This window comes from Strongylocentrotus purpuratus, unplaced genomic scaffold, assembly GCF_000002235.5.
Source record: "Strongylocentrotus purpuratus isolate Spur 01 unplaced genomic scaffold, Spur_5.0 spur5_scaffold_4, whole genome shotgun sequence".
Lineage (NCBI taxonomy): Eukaryota > Metazoa > Echinodermata > Echinoidea > Camarodonta > Strongylocentrotidae > Strongylocentrotus > Strongylocentrotus purpuratus.
The window spans coordinates 3820006-3838991 of record NW_022145610.1 but is presented as its reverse complement, the minus strand read 5'-3'; the positions used below and the strand labels follow the sequence as shown (position 1 = coordinate 3838991).

Sequence of the window (18986 nt, the reverse complement as noted above, 5' to 3'; positions counted from 1 at the left end):
TGTGAAAACACTAGGAAGGGATCCCCGATGTCCGAACAAAGTATTCCTTGTGAAAATTGGGCTTCATAGTTAGAGAAAATGTTATCGATGAGTGTAGTGGAGGTGTTTGATATTCTTGTGTGTTCGTTGATGAGAGGAATGAAGAGAGTGAGGATATGGCGTCGAAAAAAATCTTGACAGAGCGACTTTTTATCTGTGTTAAGCGGAATAGTTTGTATTAATGTGATAACATGTAAGTCGGGGCAGCTCCGTGGACTCCACTGCCAATTCCAAACCACTCAGTATTGCCGTTACTGGTTCTCACTGTTGCTTCTTGGTCATGATAGAGGTTTTTGATCAGTTCGATGATGCGACTTGGGAACCCCATCTCTGCCATTGTATTCCACAATTGAGAGTGGCCCACACAGTCAAATGCTTTGCTATAATCTATAAAAAGGGATTTTTGTGTTCTCTGCATTTCTCTATTATGTTTAGAATGTTGACAATCTGTTTTCTTGTACCTCTACCTTCACGGTATTTGGTCAATTCTAGAAAATGTATTATAGTGAAATATTTGGATGCTGATGTTATAGTGAGTGTCATTTGGATCAATGTAATAATGGTATTCAGGTGTTTGGTCACCAACGGGTGTTGATCGTGGCCTACAACAGACCTGGGCTGCAATTAAAAGGATTAATTAGTAAAATCGTCATGCTGTAACAACTGGAATGAAAATGTTTTCATCAAAGCCATTGTTCACGTTGGGAAACGGGTTGCAATGCATTGCGTCACACAGGGGGAGGGGGCGTTTTGGGGTTTAACCCCTCCCTCAATTTTTTTTTTGGGGGGGGGCGCAAAGGGGGGGGGGGTGTGGAGTTTAAAAAAATTAATGCTCCCCCCCCCCCCCCCACTGAGCGAAATATCGATCGGCGCAATTTTTAAATTTCGGGGGGGGGGGGCATAAAAATATATATATTGCTCACTACCCCCTATCCCTTCCCCTGCCCCCTACACCCAATTTTGGTCGGATTTTCAAATTTTCAAATTTTCACACACCCTCCTTCCTCCTTGAAAATTTCCTGCGTACGCCACTGGCGTCACATGACCTATTCAATGCTTAAGTGCGCATCTGTTTCTGCAGAAGTGAGAAAAAAATCCACCTCTGTAAATGGATAGACTATTACGTTAATGTTTAATAGCGTTATAATTATTACCTTGAAAAGTTTGGAAGTTAACACTAAATTGGAAGTTCTGTAGAAACCTGAAGATACATACTTCCTGGCAGGACTTTGTTTCCTTTTTTGGTCTATGAGGTTATCCGACATTTGCTACGGTAAACATTGCTCCCAGCTTTATTTCATCAAAAGTATAAGGCTTAGGTCACATTTGGGTTTTAGATTAGGTTTAGGATTAGGGTTAGAGTTAGGTATAGTATTACGTCACAGTCCAGGTTGAATTTAGGACTTGGGTTAAAGTAGTTATTTACAGAGGAGCAATTGTCGCTTCAGCAAGTGATGTACATCTCGTCAATGGACTGAAATATAGTCTTGTGGGGAGGGGGGGGGGGGGGGTTAGATGTGCAAGTTTGCTGATATAATACAGTCAGTACCATTGTTGCAGAGAATCTATCCTTTTTTTCTGAAATCATTCATGCATGGCAACGAAACCAAGAATTCTTTTAACATATTGAATTTGAATTTTGAATTTATTATCAACAACAACAGATCGCAATAATGACAGTATATAAACAATCATACCCTGCAAAGCATGATAAGGATACATGTATACATAACAACAGAGTAATTTTGATTGAACAGTAATGGTTTTAGACCAATATTTAGACATAGATCGGCATTATATTAAATGTACAACAGATATACACGTAACAACGTGTATTACTAATACATAGGTGAACCGTGAAGTAGTTTATGAGAACTAGAAGCTGGCCCAAGTAATAGTCGAGCATAGTTCCATTCTTTGACAAGGTTTTCTAATTAAAAAAAGAATATGAATGTAAAATTTGTTTGTTTTTTATTTACATATTGAATAGCTCGGTTCTAAAAGGAACTACATCCATTTTTTTAAATTAAAATAGATTTTTGTTAGATTTTTGTTTTGTTGCATTAATGAACACAATTTCCGAGGCCTTATAAACTGACACTTTCGAAAAGCTGAATTTCCACAAAAAGTTTTAAAACTGGCATTTAAACGTGGTTCGGTTCCAAAATGTACTATATCTATTCAAGTCATGCATTATAACTTGCATACAATATGCATGATTTTCGGTTCCAAAAAAGTACTACATCCAATTTGGTTCTAAAAGGTACTAGATCCACAAAAATTAAAAAACATAAATTCATGAAAAATATTTGTGCAGTCTTTGATTTTTTTTAAGGATTGGCGTTGGTACTTGTATCATACAATAGTATAATCAGCCAAAGTATCATTCCAAACTGACATTGCTAACTATGGTAATTAAAAAATCATGTTTTTCTCAGTGAGAACTTGGATTTATGGATGTACATGTAGTGCATTTTGGAATAAACTTCTATTATATGCACAAATAATAATACAGTATCCTGCCACCATTTTACATTTAAGTTTACAAAGTTTAAGTGCTAAAGCAATATAATGAAAGATAACAAATATTTGAGCAAATACAATCATCACTCTGTTCATGAAATGAAAAGGAAGCATTAAAAGAATAAAATCATGCACATGTTCGTACATGCATAAATCCTGTAAAAGCTTAAGGGCAGCTATAATCTATAAAGTAAAACGAAGGGGGATGTGGGGTTGAGTCCACGTCATTTAAGGTAGGGGAAAGGTGTCTCTGAAAAGAGAATTCCTACAAACGAAATACAAAATTGTCCTTGCGTTGTTTTACATTTGGGTTGATAGAGTAATCCACTTTCTTTTCTTCTTGTTGCATATATGTGGTGTATCATCTGACAATAGTCGACTAAAGAGTTTGGTAATACACCTTTTACCAAATCATGCATAAATGTTGATAGAAGTTCATGAAGCTTAAAAATGTTTAATATTTGTAGACTTTGAAAATGAGGTTTGGAGTCTGATCTAAATGGACAGAATGTAATTGCTCGCATTATCATATTTTGACTTAAATATATACAATTTAAATTTATTTTGTAAGTGCCCCCTCATACTTATACTCCATACAAGAGGTGAGGCTGTATGAAAGCCTTATATAATAAAACAAGTATATTCTTGGGAACATTACAAATGATGCAACGGATATTTAATTGATATCATTAAATTCTTCCCATCAATTTTACCTAGATCATCATGAAATTCATTAATATCATAATTTCTGAAAGTACGAAACACAGACTTGTTGTTGTTTGTTTTACTTGCCTTCGTAAGATGCTCAAATGCAACAAAGATAGGGAAATGATCTTATATATCAGTTTCTCTATCTCCAACATGAATAGAAGAAAGTTTATAATAAATGACAAAAATCTTAGATAGCGTTTTAAATATTGATATTGTTATTATAATCTTTTTTCTGTGGAGAGATGCATTATTATTTTCTCTTTCTCCAGGGTGGTTGCTAGCAGCTAGGTTAAAGACTCCAGGAGAAGATTGGTAGCGACAGGACTGCAAAGGGTGATGCTGTGAAGCGCAATTATCAGTCCGCTGACAAGACTAAGGCCTGTGAATTTAATTGAGAAAATATTCCTTATAACAGTCTTCATGGCTGAGAAAGCTGCCTAACGCAGAATGTCAAAAATACATGCAATTTAAAGTCCTACAATAACGTGCAGTACTAGTTCATTAACATTTTACTCTAATGGATCAGAAGCCCAGACTGCCATTTTGGTTGGAGTGTATGATACCTATCCAGTCAGTCGTGGCTATCTACTGTTTGTCCTATTACTTGATCAAAGCAAGTAAAGAGTTACATCAAGAATATCGCAGTAACTTGTCTCTAGAGAATTTTCTTCCATGGAGCTTCCTAAAATGTATACAAATAACAAACCCACGTACACACATTTTCAGGTAAAATACAGCTTGCCCCGCCCCTTTATGTACTCGGTCACCTTCCTACTGGCAACTATGGAGAGCATTTTTTCATCACAAACAAGGTTAATCTTAAATTCTCTTGATCTAGAGAGTACTATCCAAATGGTACTATCTCATATTCTTTACATGTCGGTGAAAAATACAGTATTTTGAATATGATACTTTGTCTTTTTACTCCACCACATATGTGCCAACAACTCACTCACATCACAGTGTTACCACAGCGATTCATATAATTCACACTCACGCACAAAAAGCGATGGTACAGGATTAAACTATTTAGATTACAAAAGAATTAACATCCTCGGCTACATAGAGAATTATTTTTCACCTCTCATTTGCTTAATACTGCTTTTAAAAGGTAGAGGAAGTTGTCAATATCTCATTATGTATCAACTAAAATCATCAACAAAAATCTAAGCGGGCCTTGCCAAAACTATAAACGTGCTACTAACCATTAAAAACAATGGTGTGAATAATTTTTGAATTGTCGATGTGCTCTAAATGACTTTGGTACATAGCACTCTGCTTCATATCCGAAGGACTTACCTGCATCCATCTTCACCGAAGTCATAGTAGTTAGGAAGACACTGGTTACATCCCTCTCCTCCGACTCCTACCTTACACTGGCATCGTCCTGAGCTATCACACTGCTGGTTCAATGATCCTACATGGGGAGGGAAGACATGGAAGGGAAATAGCTTCAATTTTAGTTTCTCCATATATAACTTATCAATTTAATATAAATTCGTCTGTCCAATGCTTTATCGGCTTACTTCTGTGCATTCACGAGTCCATAGTTTCACTCTTGATTTGTGTCAAAATAGACTTTACCATTTCATAATCAGAGTAAAAATGAACAACACATACATGTACTTTAAATTTGCTATTTTCTCCCATTTCAAAATTAAAAATATGCCATTAAAGCATGTAATACAGACTCTCCTATATGAAATAAATATATCACTTCATGGAAACTCAAGAAGTAGGCTGTTTAATCTTTTTTTTTACCCCAAAATAAGTTGAAAGTAGCCTGCAAAGGAAATTATGCAGTTATCAATTTGTGTTAGGACTTATGATCTTAAAAAATTGACATACATAACTTTAATATTCTAAAAAATTTCACTGACCCATTCTCTGAAATATATCGGATTTAATTCAAATCAAAATGATGTCCAGATACGTATCCCTTTTCTTAGTAAAACAAAACAATTTTACTTATGAAATTATATTTCTTATAGATTAGCTTCATTTTGAGATAGTTCTTGAAGTAACTTACATGTTTAACCCCTTTCACATTGATAACTAATCCTTACCTGTTTGGTCACAGTTACAAGGCTGGCATCGAGCATCTGGAGAAGTCCTGAAGTAGTTGTCACGGCAATGCTCACAGCTGACGCCAGAAGTGTCATTGCGGCACTCCATGCAGTGACCACCGGATCCTGTTCGGTTGTAAAGCTCTTCATCAAAGAAGCAACGGTCAGCGTGTGAGTTGCAGTTACATCCTGTGAAAGAAGAAAAACAAGGTTAAACATTGATCCAATATGGAATATTTTTTATGTACAATTATGATATTTTGATAATGCTAATTAAAGCGACCAGGGGACTGACGGCTTTTAGTCCTTCGAGAGACTTGGTAATGAGGATTAATGCCTTACCAATGACACAAGTACATCAACATGGTTTTTAACCAGGGACATCCCGGTTACAAAACCACTGAGCCATCGCACCTCCTAAATTTATGAATCTTATTAGGATTAGAAGTTAACCAAGGAGTTTTCACCAGAGCCTGTGCCATTCAGCGTGAGATCACACCAAAGGCTTGCGTGGCAGTCTCTTACATTATCTATACCCTGATGTGTTTGCCTTGATTTGTTTTAAATTGTATTTTGTTTTATTTGTAATGTTGCAAGACTGAAGAAGACAGCAAGCTAGAAAAACATTCAACCTTACATCAAGCTTTATTACCTTTACATTTAAAGAGAAAGTTGAGTTCTGGGGAGAGGTTAGCCTTTTGACAAGGCCTCGTGACTCTGGCTAAGCGGCTGAGATGAGTCTAGATACTTGGGGTGAACGCGCGACCGAGTGACGACAGTCACGAGACCTTTTGCAATGTAGATATCACTGCTCCGCATGAATTATTCATAGATACATATTAGCATGCCAATACGCCAACTTTGGATTTATTGACCAATCAGAACGGCGATCTCCCAGTTAGTTTCGTTCGTGATTCATTCCATGTAGAGGTCAGTGGTCTTAGCACGTACGTAATAGTTCATAGTAGGTCCCTGAAAAGGTCCGTACTACGTAGAGTTTACTCTCTGTGTGTGTGTGTGTGTGTGTGTGTGTGTGATGGATACTATATGCTGACGTCGTGCGAGGAAACGTTCGCTGATTGGACGCTACCATTTCGGTAGAGAATTCCAGTCGGAAACAAAGGTTAACATAAGAAATCCAACCTGCATTGATAAAGGCTACTTGGCTGTGATTCTTGCACTGGCGTTCACTCAGGTTTTCGCGATTAGTCTCTTTTTCGTCGTTCGGCGTCTATCAGACATGTGGCCTTGTTTAAAGGCTAGGGAGAGGTAAAAAATGATTTGTGAGCGTTTTCATTAATTTTATGCAAGTGTGGAAAAACATCAGAGAAAAATGCTCCCTGAAAAGCATGGCTCTTTAAATGCCTTTCTATTCAAAATATGACATGCAACAGCCTAGAAATGTGGGCCTCATTTTTATACCACATTTGTGTGTACAGAGCTTGTTACTCTTACAAAGACAGGACCAGTCTTCTTGCCCTACACACCATTACTTTTATGCTACATGATCAACTTTTTTTCTCTTCGATTCCACATCATTTCTTTCACAATGCAATCGCATGACCAGGACTCAACTTTTATCTTTAAGTACAAATAACATGCTCACCCTTACTTATGCAAAGTGATTATCGCGCTCTCTGTATCATTCGAATACGGCCCAAAATGATGCCAATTTAATTTGAGTGGAGGACTGATGAAGTTACTCTGTACATACTCATGCATTCATTTGCGTTCCCAGCAGTGGCTCTCGTCCACTTCCTGTCATTGTACAGAGGGAGACATTCGCCACAGTCTGGCCCTGCTGTGTTGTGTTCGCACTGACATACAAGACGGTTGTAAGGATCGTTGGGTGCTTCCACGCATTGGCTGGCGTGACCGTTGCATTTACACCTGAGAACATGAAATAAACATAAAATCATCAATTGTTGCATTCACACTGACATAAATGTACAAGATGGCTAAAGGTATTATTAGGTGCTTCAATGCACTGTCTAGTGTTACGATTGAATGTACACCCGACCTGACAATATAAAATGTACATGAAATTACATGTATTGTGTATTCCCACTTTTATGCATTAATCAAACGTAATACTAAAGCAAAGTCCACACTAGTTAAAACAGTGCTTATCCCTAAGATAATACATTTGTGTTTAACCAGTAGATGAAATAAGAATAAAAAGTACAGCAAAAGAGTCATTTTTCATGCTACACACACTAGTTGGCAAAGTAAAGTGTTACAAGTAAGTGAAATGATACCGAATATTTTATTGAATCATATCACAACAGACCTACATTTATCATATCATTTCTCTTTTATCAAACCTATACCACGAACCTGCCCTAATATATTTGTAAATGATCGGACACTACTAAAAATTAAAAAAAATACTCAATTTCAAACACAGTGGAGTAGCTGTAAGCCTGCAAGGTTGGTATATTGTACAGAAATTTTTATCATGAATTTCACAAATACAATATACAGTCAACAACAAAATCATTCATATCTCTTGTACATTTGATGTTTTTTCTGTATTTGTAACTCAAGAATGAAAGGTGAATTGGTTTAATTAAGAAGTTTGTTGAATACTTGTAGATGTAAGCTTTGATATGTCACCTTCTCAAGAAATATAAATCGGGCCAAATTAGTTTTTCATCTACTTAGAAAATGACAAGACTTTGTAAGGGTTCGAATCATTTCATATTTAACTGTATATGTTATCCTGTACAATGATCTATAAGTTCCCTGTGTTTACATCATGATGATGCAGATATAGTGGAATCAAACACAGGAACTATTCCGTGTAACTATCAAGACACCTGTTTGCCAGAGTATACTTTTGCATGGAGTGAATATCAAACAAATGTCAACCAAGTAATTCCTGTTTCTCATCATTCTCTAAAAAGAACCTTCTATTTTTAAAGGCATGTGTTGTTCATGTTTATGTATTCCCTGAACGACGGAGTCACCTCTTTGCAATAATTATTACTTTCTCTTATTATTCTTTACAAAAAGCTTGTTGACTACATGTTATCCCTGTAGCAATGGGGCTACTAGTCTGTAAGAATATGCTTTGCAAAGAGAGAATATATTGAACTCGACTTTGTGACCTGAAATTCTACTCACATGATTGGGATACTTGATAACCTTTTAGTCCAAGTTTCATTGAATAAGAACTTATACTTCCAAAATGATATTACAAATTCTTAGGTTAAGTTTTTTATGTTTACGCCGCCACCGTCATCGCCGCTGCCACCGGAAAAGCGGCGCATATGTCTCGTTTTGCTATGCAGGCGAGACAACAATTGAAAATGCAAATGCAAATTGGTTTTTATGTGCCGGTTGGTGTCTTAAAAGAAATACATGTATATGCATAATGAATCTAATATTAGTTCCTTTTTTTTTCTATTCTTTATAATATATAGTATCATTGTACATTATCACTATATGCATGTGAACCGTGCAGATCACTACGCTGTTATAATACAGATTAATCTAAAAACATGTGGGAACCGCTTCACAAAACAGTCATAAGTATAAGTTCACCGAAACCCCATTGTAACGTGTTAGATTTAATACAAGAACTTAATTGGGTTGACTAGGCGTTGTGGCGTGCGCCTGTAATCCAGCTAACAATGGAAGATACAAACTGATTCAGACGAGGACGCAGGTTCGAATCTGAGTCACGTCTGTCGGATGGTGACGTTTAAAGGTCAGACCCCAGACGTAAATAATCATATCTGATTGATACACGTCTGTAAAAACCGAATACACACAAGCATGCCTGCACACAAGTTGTCAGCAAACTTGTTCGTATGAAGATTTTCATGAAATGATACCTTGGTTTCTAAGTTCATTTCTTCATTTTAGTACAACGCAATGAAGAAACTTTTACCTTCCACCAATAGAGAAATCTGTGATGGCATAGAAGTATGATCGTAAAACCTTTCGTTCCTCAAAAACTTCATCTCCAAAAGTGTTTAATCTCGTCAGCATAACCAGAATATCCGTAGCTGTCACCCAATCCTGTAAAGAAAAAAAGAACAGATGTATGAAAAATGACAACAATTAATTGCCTTGGAGGAAAAAAATGGCCGTGGGTATTAGACGGTTTACAAACATATTCAAATTGTATGCATACTTTTTAAAACAAAGTTTATTCTTGAAAACCTGAAAGTATGTCGGGACTTGCCTGACGTAACACTAAGTAATGAATGCGGACTGGATTTAAAGCATTGTAGTTCAATCATTAATATCAGGTTAATGATATAACTCATCAATAGGTCCCCAGGAAAGAAACATCCATACATTTGAATCTATATTACTAAACCGGTCTTTTACAATGTCTAAATATGATCACGAGGATGGTGACTAATGTTGCTGACTGATATCACATATATGTATGCATAGAGTTCAGCCCTGAAGATACATCAGTTCACAATACCAACGAGGATTTATGCACAGAGCATATATCAATGTGTGGAGTTTGAGCAGAGAAAGTGTACATATCTTTGCTTTTGAGATACAAAGAGATCTTGAAATCCATCTGAACAACAAAGGAGGCTATCATCAAGATGGTTGTTAATGTATGTGTAATGACCCACAAAAAGCGTCTCGCCGTTGTGATTATGAACGCGAGCAGAATTAGAGGGTACAGATCTATTGGTCCGGAAGTAATCTGGATTCAATACAAGTTTTTCAGTGAATATAAAAAATGGTTTTGATAAATTCAAGCAGTTACGGTGAAGCCAATGAACCTCAAATTTACCTGTAAAACGGCATTGTTATCAAAACTCCATGCACCTGGTCTATTTTGCAGCGTACTGAAAGCAATAGTTCCTCCCGTGAGTGGCGACAGGTCGCTGAATCTGCTGGTGCAAAGCGCCATCGTTGGGTCATTGTAGCTGACGTATTCGCTATCTGGGAGGTTGTAGGTGGAGTCACATGAGCCGCTGTAATACTGGTAGGGTATCCAAGGACAGTCCTGACACGTACGCTTAAAGATGGCAAAACTCTCCGGCCGTGGGGAGTAAAATTGCAGCCGAATGTAAGTGATCTCGAAGGATTTACCTGGAAAGATAAAAGAAGACAATCATGATTGAACCATTATATATTAGTATCAATAAATACGCATTACATAATCATGTAAAGTATGCGTAGAAGTGAAAACTGAAACACATTCAGTTGTCGTTTTAGGTTTTGAACAGACTTTTGCTTCACCGGTTTATGAGGATATTGCGCATTGTGGGTGAGAGAAATTTAGTTTTTCCTATCAAAGTTACTTTTTCTCCAGGAATATCCAACTTTGGCTTGACCAACATGCATAGAATTCAATTCGATTTCAATTCAATTCAATACAATTTATTTCATCCATAAAAATACATTTACAATTTAATTCATGGAAATATAAAAACATCGGGATAGGAGTCCCTAAAGAAGTTTGAATACAACATTGGGGTTGGGGCACCAACCATGACATTTATAACATCGAGAAATTAGAGAAATCAACAAAAAACAACATTAATGGGAAAACAAATATATACAAAACAAAGATTATCAAGACCTCTTCTCTGACAGTAATGTCAATTTTGTAGCAGAAAATGGTTCTCACTTCTCTATTCTCTAATGTTTTTAATCATGTATATATACCCCGCCCCATGAAAGAGAAATAATCTAGCGTACTAAATAATCTGCATCACCTCCGGGTTGCATAATGGGCAAATATTTGTTTAAGGGGGATGCACAGATATTGCCGATGAAGGTCAAGATGTGAGCCTGTAAACTACGTTGAAGCTATGGCGTATACTGTTTTTTTGTTTTGTTGATTATTCACGAGGCTAAAATACTTTGCATCTACCCACTATAACAAATTACTTTATTGCTTACATTAAAGGTAATACAAAGTTTTGGTATGGGGTCATGAATTTGGTTCAAATGAACATAAGGGAAGCATATGCAATCCTACAATATTCAGTGATCGTTGTCGCGGTTGAAATCGAGTCCTAAAGTGATGAAATTGTAAATAATAAACTCTATATGTTGTATAGCGCCCTCTCAAGGTCAATATATATAATTAAGCTATAAAACAATGTTATTTGACTAAAGTCGACCGATTTGCTATTACCGTTTGGAATACATATATCACATCTGCATATTCTGAGATCTTGTGCTTTTTTCCCCTCTCTTTTTTCACCCTCTTTTTTCTTCTCTTTTTTAAATGTTAAAGGCAGAAAATACTGGTACATACCTAGATGTATGGTGAGATTGACTGAGTTTGGATACTGAATATCTTCATACATCGTTTCACTCTGCCATCTAGTCATCCCTTCCTCACTGTGAAAATCTGTAAGGTATCGAGCGGGATGCGAGCCGCTCTGGCAGTTATAGCACTGCCCACTACAGTACTGGGTGTCGCGGTATTCTCCGCAGGTATTCGTCGCCTCTACGCTCAAGTTGAAAGCTGCATTTTCGAACTCGGGAACGCATCTTTGAGGCCTGGATAGATCGTCATAGCAAGGTATAGAATTTCCGTTGGCACGACAGAGTGTCATCGTACCAAGAACAAGCAGGAAAAGCTTCATGATGACTCTGTATAGTTCCAAGGAAGTTAAACTATTAAACAACACAGTCTTCAAATCTGCAACTCCAAAAATTAAACCAAATAGCATAACCCCTGAAATACACAAATTTATACTCTCGTCACGCCAAGTTACACTCCCAGTTATAGTTCTTAGCGGATCTTTCGGAAGAGTCGACCACAAGGTACAAGGTACAAGGCACAAGGTACACGGTTATACTTCATGCCTTGTAGAAGTGCATTGGTTAAAGGTGATGCACAGTTTTGGGAAATTTTGAAAAATGGATCGATAGTAAATCTTTACAATTTTGATATATTTGGATGTCCCTGTGGATGTATTATAAGCACTAGAAAATCTTGCCCCTAAAACACTTCTGCTTTCGAGAAATTGAATAATCAAAAATTTACCGGTGATACCGGTAAATTTCAAATAGCGCCTAAGGCCATTCCATGGTAGCTGCGACCCTGAAAATCCCAGAATATGCAGTTCTGTTACATAATTTCCAAACGAGAATAGCACATCTGAACCAAATTCATGACCCCATACCAAAACATTGCACTACCCTTAATCCACCTGCCACAGGAACAAATCGCATAAGCTACCCTTGTGTATTCGGGCGAGACATGTGGGCGTACCCCTATGCTAGACCTCGGCCTCTTAGGCTCTCTGGTAATGCCTGGATTACATTTGGCCTGCGATTATAACTAGATCATATTTGCAGCTGCGACCGTGCGGTCTAATATATATATATATATGGCCAATAGCAATTCTAGGACCGCCGCAGCATTCCCACGGTCACACACGGTAGCGGTCACATATGTTAGGGTAGCCGCACGGCGTATTTTGACTTTGTGTAAACAGAAAATCTGCGACTGCCGTACGGCCTTCGAAGTGATGACGCACGGTCGCCTTAGTGCGTCCCTGCGGGGCCGTAGCTTTTTGTCAACTACTAAGGCAGACGCAAGGTAGCCGCAATGTGCCCACAAGGCGGCCGAAGGGGGGCCATACGGCGACCCTGCGGCCAGACTGAGGCTATCGCTTCACCCCTGCAGTATATAAAACGTAAGGCTACCGTACGCCCGACATACGATCGCCGAGGAACCGCTCTACGACATACGGTGTGTATAATCGCTACAGCGAACCTAGAAATGAAAACAGTTATAACTCCGCGTTATAATATCACGGCGACCCGTACGGCCTGTGAAGAAAGGAATACGCCCTATGGTGACCCTGAGATATTCGTACGGATTAACGGGCTTCACGGTCTTTTTTTGTTTCGCGAGAGTTACACAGATTTGAAAAATTGTATGCCCTAGCCTGTAGACATGTCGTAGATGGCATTGCACAATCGTTTTTCGGTAAACATGGTGGCAAAAAACGCTCAATAACGGCACGGCGGCTGCACGGTCACCGCGCCTTCTCCGCGCAACCTCTGCACGGAAGCTGCACTGAAATTGCAACGATTTCCGTACAATCTCCAAGCAGCCTCTGTATCGATTTGTCCCGGCTTGCCACCGGGGGCCAACACAAGAAATGGCATGATGCTCGTAGATAATGTAAACACAAACATTGCAGCCCGTAGCCTCCTACAATGTCCCCCAAATCGCACGAAAAATCGTAGACCAGTTTATCGTACGGCGCCCAGAAAATTCAAGGTTGGTAGAAACTTCAAAATTACATTACATGATTATCCCCAAACCGATGAAAGTTTTCTGTATCAATTAAATATAAATAAATTAGTAAATATATGAAATCTGCAAAAAAAAGATAAAACTAAAATTTAGTGTTGAAATGGGGGTTTCTAGCTGCTTTCTCGTAATGTTTGAGCGCCTTGAGCACCCTGCGTAGTGGATATACGAGTGCTACGTAGTATCAAATATTGATTATTAAATAGAAAAACTGGAACTTATTTAGTGATACCTAACATGAAGCACGGGTTATTGCAGGTTCTTAAACTCAGTAGCTTATTATTGACTCTTAAAGTTTACATGCGACTCACCTTTTGACAACCCTCTGAAACTCACTCCAAAGTTTGATTAAAGTTAGCATTCAGAACACTCGTATTTATCCATCAAATTGAATACCAGCAAAGTTACTAGATAGGGGATTGAATTGACGCGATAAGAGGCGAACGGTATAGCGCTCACGAACACTTCAACTTTTCAAGTCAACCATGACGGACTTTTTTCTTCTATTCTCTTTGCTTTTTGCGGGTGTCTTCGATTTTTCATTATTTTTCATTGTGTACTTCCTAGACCGGAAGAAAAATTAACCATATGACCTCTAAATAATGAGAACGTCTACACTCTCAGAAAAAACTTCTTCAATTACATTTGGTCTTCAACTCAATAATCTCTATTCCAGTTTTACGAGTACTTGCCTCGAACTTGATCACAAAGGCATTCTAAAAAAAAGAAGAAATCAACGTATTAGGCAATTTCAGTAATCTTGTCACAATATGAAATGCGTGAACATGAAAATGACAAATTATGTAATCCAAACATGATTATAGACAATACTAATGGGTAACTGAAATATTGTTTTGAGTTACTATGATTAAATAAGTAAATAACATAAAATTGATATTTACAAAATACATCCTTCTCATTTTCGGTAATAATGGTAAATAATGGTAAACAGAGAGATCAGTACATGAAATAATTAAGAATATAGTAAGGAGGCGAAATCCAGGTGTCCAGATCATTGTGCTATTACCATAGAGATTATGATATCTGGCGTCTCAAGAGGATCATCGTATTGGAAGTTTAACAACTCCTTGTTAAAGAATGAGGAATATAAGATTGGTGTTAGAAATGTTATCCGGAACGTGACATTTGAACATAGGACAGAGTCTGACACTAGTTCGCAGTTTGTGTGGGACATGTGTAAATTAAAGATTCGTGATTATACTATTATGTTTTCCAAAAAAATGAAATTTAACGAAAGGAAAGTCTTATTTGAGTTAGAAAAGAAATTTGAAAGATTGCACGATCAAGTATGCAACGGAAGAAAAGAACGAGAAGAAGAGTTGACTAGTGTAAAAATGGAATTAAATGCGTATTACAAATATTTATGTGATGGTGCTAGAGTTAGAGCAAGGGTAACTCTGTTTGAAGAAGGGGAAAGTAATTCCAAATACTTTTTAGGCTTAGAAACAAGAAACGGTGCAAAACGATCAATCTCTTGTTTAAGGATTGGGGGAAAGTTGGAGTACGACAAGGACAAAATCTTAAAGTTTATTGAGAAGTTTTACTCAAGACTCTATAGGTCAAATGAGTGTAATGAAGAATTAATAGATTCATACATGACAGAAGTAGAAATACCACGTCTAAATAGACACGAAGCAGATGCATGCGAAGGGCTCGTTACAATGGAAGAGATTACTGAAGCGATAACAAGTATGAAACCTAATAAAGCACCAGGGCTCGACGGTTTAAGCGTAGAATTTTATAAAGAATTTTGGTCAGAAGTAAACGATCTGGTTCTTCATAGTTTGAACGAGTCTTTTGAGAAAGGACACTTAAGTTATTCACAAAGGAAAGGCGTTATTACTTTATTGTTTAAAGGTGGAGATAAACAGGAACTTGACAATTGGAGACCAATAACTCTTTTAAATATAGACTACAAGATATTAGCGATGGTTTTGACCAAAAGGTTACAAAATGTGTTAGCAGACATTATTAATGAAGATCAAGTAGGCTATTTAAAGGGTAGAAGCGGTATTTATAATGCTAGACTAGTTCAAGACGTGGTTGACTACCATCATTTAACGGCTAAAGATGGGGCAATTATTTTCACAGATTTTAGAAAAGCTTTCGACTCGTTGGAATGGATATACATTGACAAGTGTTTGCAGTTATATGGTTTTAGGCAATCCTTTCGGCAATGGATTGGATTGTTATATTCAAATCCAAGCTTATCAGTTACAGTAAATGGATGGTTTACTGGTAATATTAAACCATCTAGAGGCATAAGGCAAGGTTGTCCCCTGTCTGCCCTACTTTTTATCCTGAGTGTCGAAGTTTTAAGTAACAAAATAAGACAGAATGTAAATATTAAAGGTATTACTATCGGAAGACACAAAACAGAAATTAAGGTAGCCCAACTGGCTGATGATATGACAATTTTTGTACAAGACGTTGAATCTGGAAGGAAGGTAATAAATGTGATTGAAAATTTTGAAAGGGTATCAGGAATACATCTAAATACGAATAAAACTAAAGCTATATGGTTGGGCAGAACTCCTCCTTCAGAGACAATAAAGAATATAAGTTGGTGTGATACTTTTGTTAAATCTCTGGGTATATACTTCAGTAAGAATAAATCTTTGAGTGTGAATATGAATTGGTCTCAAGAAAGATTCATTAAAATACAACAACTTTTAAATTCTTGGAAACGGAGGAACTTGACATTTAAAGGGAAAGTAATTATCTTAAAAAGCCTTGTTATTTCAAAATTGATTTATACAGCTCAAGTTTTATCATGCCCTATGGAATGGATAAAAGCGTATGAAAAGTTATTTTATAACTTTTTATGGGGTAATAGAGCAAAAGTGAAAAAAGAAAACATGATAAATACTCTTCAAAATGGAGGCATGAATATGGTCGACATGTGTACGCAATTTATGTCTTTACAAATAAAATGGTTGTTTAGCTTCTTAAGTTTTAAAGAAATCCAAGAAAAGAAAGGGAAGTGGATAATTTTTTTTGAGTATTGGATTGAAAAACTGGGAGGGATTGATATTATTATGAACTGTAAATGTTTACCAAAATATGTGACGTCTTATAGAGGGAAAATACCTGATTTTTATTGTGACTTACTTTGTACATGGTTTACTGTAAAGCAAGTTAATTATGTAAAAGATATACACCACACCTATGGAAGTGTTACAAAAGAAATGATTTGGTTAAATTGTGATATCAAATTTAAAGGAAAAGCATTGTTGTATAAAAATTGGATAAAATCGGGTATATTATTTTTAGGGGATATAGTGATAGGAAATAAATTTTTGACAGTCAAAGAATTGAAATATAAACTTATCTATTATGATGGTAGATGGTTGAGTGAATATGCAACAATAAGAACCGCAATACAACAAAGATGGAGGCGAATCATAAAATATGGCGAACAAGTTTATGATTTCAACGATTACAAACGTAAATCAGTTATATACTCAAATTTGAATTTAAATTGTTTTGAATTTTCAATACACTCTATTACTGTGAAAAAAGTATATACGGAACTCATAAAATTAATCCAAAAACCATCTAGGGCGGTAGACTTCTGGAACAAAACCTTACAAACAAATGTTACTATAAAGTGGGACTCTTTATGCTTATTTAAATTGAAATATGCTCGTGATAATTATTTGATACAATTCAACTTTAAATTTATGTATAATATTTTACCAACACCTGTTAATTTATTCAAATGGAAAATCAAAGAAAACAATTTTTGCTACTACTGTAATAAACCTGGTACTATTATACATGTATTTTTTGAATGCGAAAATATTTACCGATTTTGGAACGTTATCGAAATATTATTATGTAACTCCTTCTGTAAAGATTTTAAATTCTCACCCATTTGTGTTGTATATGGTTTTCATGACGCAAAAGAAAATGTTATAGATATTGACCTAATACTTCATTATGCTTTATTTGCAATCTATAAAGCGAGTGTTAGAAATCAATTTAATAAAAATGTAGTGACGAGAATAATAAGCAAATATTTTTTGTTTATGTTAGAATACAAAATAGAAGTTGAGGAAAACAGAACTAAAACAACGAATCTGAATATTATTAAGTGGAAGGAAACTATAACTAATTTAAAATCTGCTATTAAGTAAATAGAAATATAATTAGATTTGAACTCATTTAGACATGTGATTCCGTGATTTGTTATGAATATTTATGTACTACGATGTTATCCATGATTTTACCTGAATAAAGATTTATTTCAAAAAAAAAAAAAAACGTATTAGGCAATTTCAGTAATCTTGTCACAATATGAAATGCGTGAACATGAAAATGACAAATTATGTAATCCAAACATGATTATAGACAATACTAATGGGTAACTGAAATATTGTTTTGAGTTACTATGATTAAATAAGTAAATAACATAAAATTGATATTTACAAAATACATCCTTCTCATTTTCGGTAATAATGGTAAATAATGGTAAACAGAGAGATCAGTACATGAAATAATTAAGAATATAGTAAGGAGGCGAAATCCAGGAGAGCATTAATATATTTCTCGTGTCTAAAAACGAAATTGATTATAGCCAAGAAGATGTAGAAAGACTGAAAAGAAAGTCAGGCTTCGGAGGATAAGTTCACTTGAACTACATGTTAACAAGTAGATTGTATTAATTTTTTAAAACTTTCTATACTAAGAGGTGTCTACGATTACACACTCTTAGCCTTGAGCTCGAATTGGCGCCCCCATAAAGGGTCGAGATATCTCTTGACCTCAACACGCCAATCAAAACAAAAGAAAAGAATCACGCGACGCAAAGCTTCAATCTTTTCACTTGAACTTGATTGTCGCTTTATTTCTTAAACTGTTGCTGGTATCATAATGAGTGTATGAAATCAAAGGCGTAGAGAGGAAGAAGGAAACAATGCGATCGCAAGGATTTTAGGTGAGCCTGGTAGGCTTTACAGGCGGGTCCATGTCAGGTCGCCCAATGTCAGCCACCCCTTACAAATTCGCCCTCAATTGGTCATGTCCCCCCCCCCCCCCCCCCCGATTTTTTGTTGGCGATTTTGGGATTCTTGGTCAGCTCGCCCCAACTTTTTTGGTCATTTCGCCCCCTAATTTGTTGTTTTAATTTGATGCCTTTTACAAAGTCGAGCCATTATTAGTTCCTAGCACTAGGGTTCGCATTACCGTAACTCTAACTCTAACTCTAACCCAAACCCTAGGACGCGCCCCGCGTTATCCTAGGACACCAAGGTCCGTATTACCCTAACTCTAACCCTAACCCTAAATAAAGTTCTTTTCCCATGTTTTACATATTATATTGTTATCAGGTATATCGGTAAAAAAACCGGTATATCACT

The 18986-nt window shown here is 36.5% G+C and overlaps 1 protein-coding gene across 1 annotated transcript; it reads right to left on the bottom strand.

The window, feature by feature from the left end:
- Positions 1–1686: 1686 nt before the first annotated feature.
- LOC580024 (laminin subunit gamma-1) lies at positions 1687–14023 on the bottom strand. The gene is made up of 8 exons (XM_011672970.2): positions 13917–14023; positions 11587–11927; positions 10108–10409; positions 9235–9365; positions 7054–7229; positions 5340–5528; positions 4573–4690; positions 1687–3652 (listed from the first exon to the last, which is right to left on the bottom strand). The coding sequence occupies exons 1-8, from the start codon at positions 13964–13966 to the stop codon at positions 3646–3648; spliced, it is 1314 nt and encodes a 437-aa protein (XP_011671272.2). The 5' UTR covers positions 13967–14023; the 3' UTR covers positions 1687–3645.
- Between the last annotated feature and the right edge of the window lie 4963 nt (positions 14024–18986).

What these genes read in the sequence shown, in the direction of transcription:
- LOC580024 (XM_011672970.2), bottom strand. Translation starts at nt 13,966, where the DNA reads ATGCTAACTTTAATCAAACTTTGGAGTGAGTTTCAGAGGGTTGTCAAA. An exon ending in GATTTCTCTATTGGTGGAAG is followed by an intron (nt 7,230 to 9,234) that starts GTAAAAGTTTCT and finishes TCATGTTCTCAG; the next exon opens with GTGTAAATGCAACGGTCACG. An exon ending in GAACGCAAATGAATGCATGA is followed by an intron (nt 5,529 to 7,053) that starts GTATGTACAGAG and finishes CTTCTTTCACAG; the next exon opens with GATGTAACTGCAACTCACAC.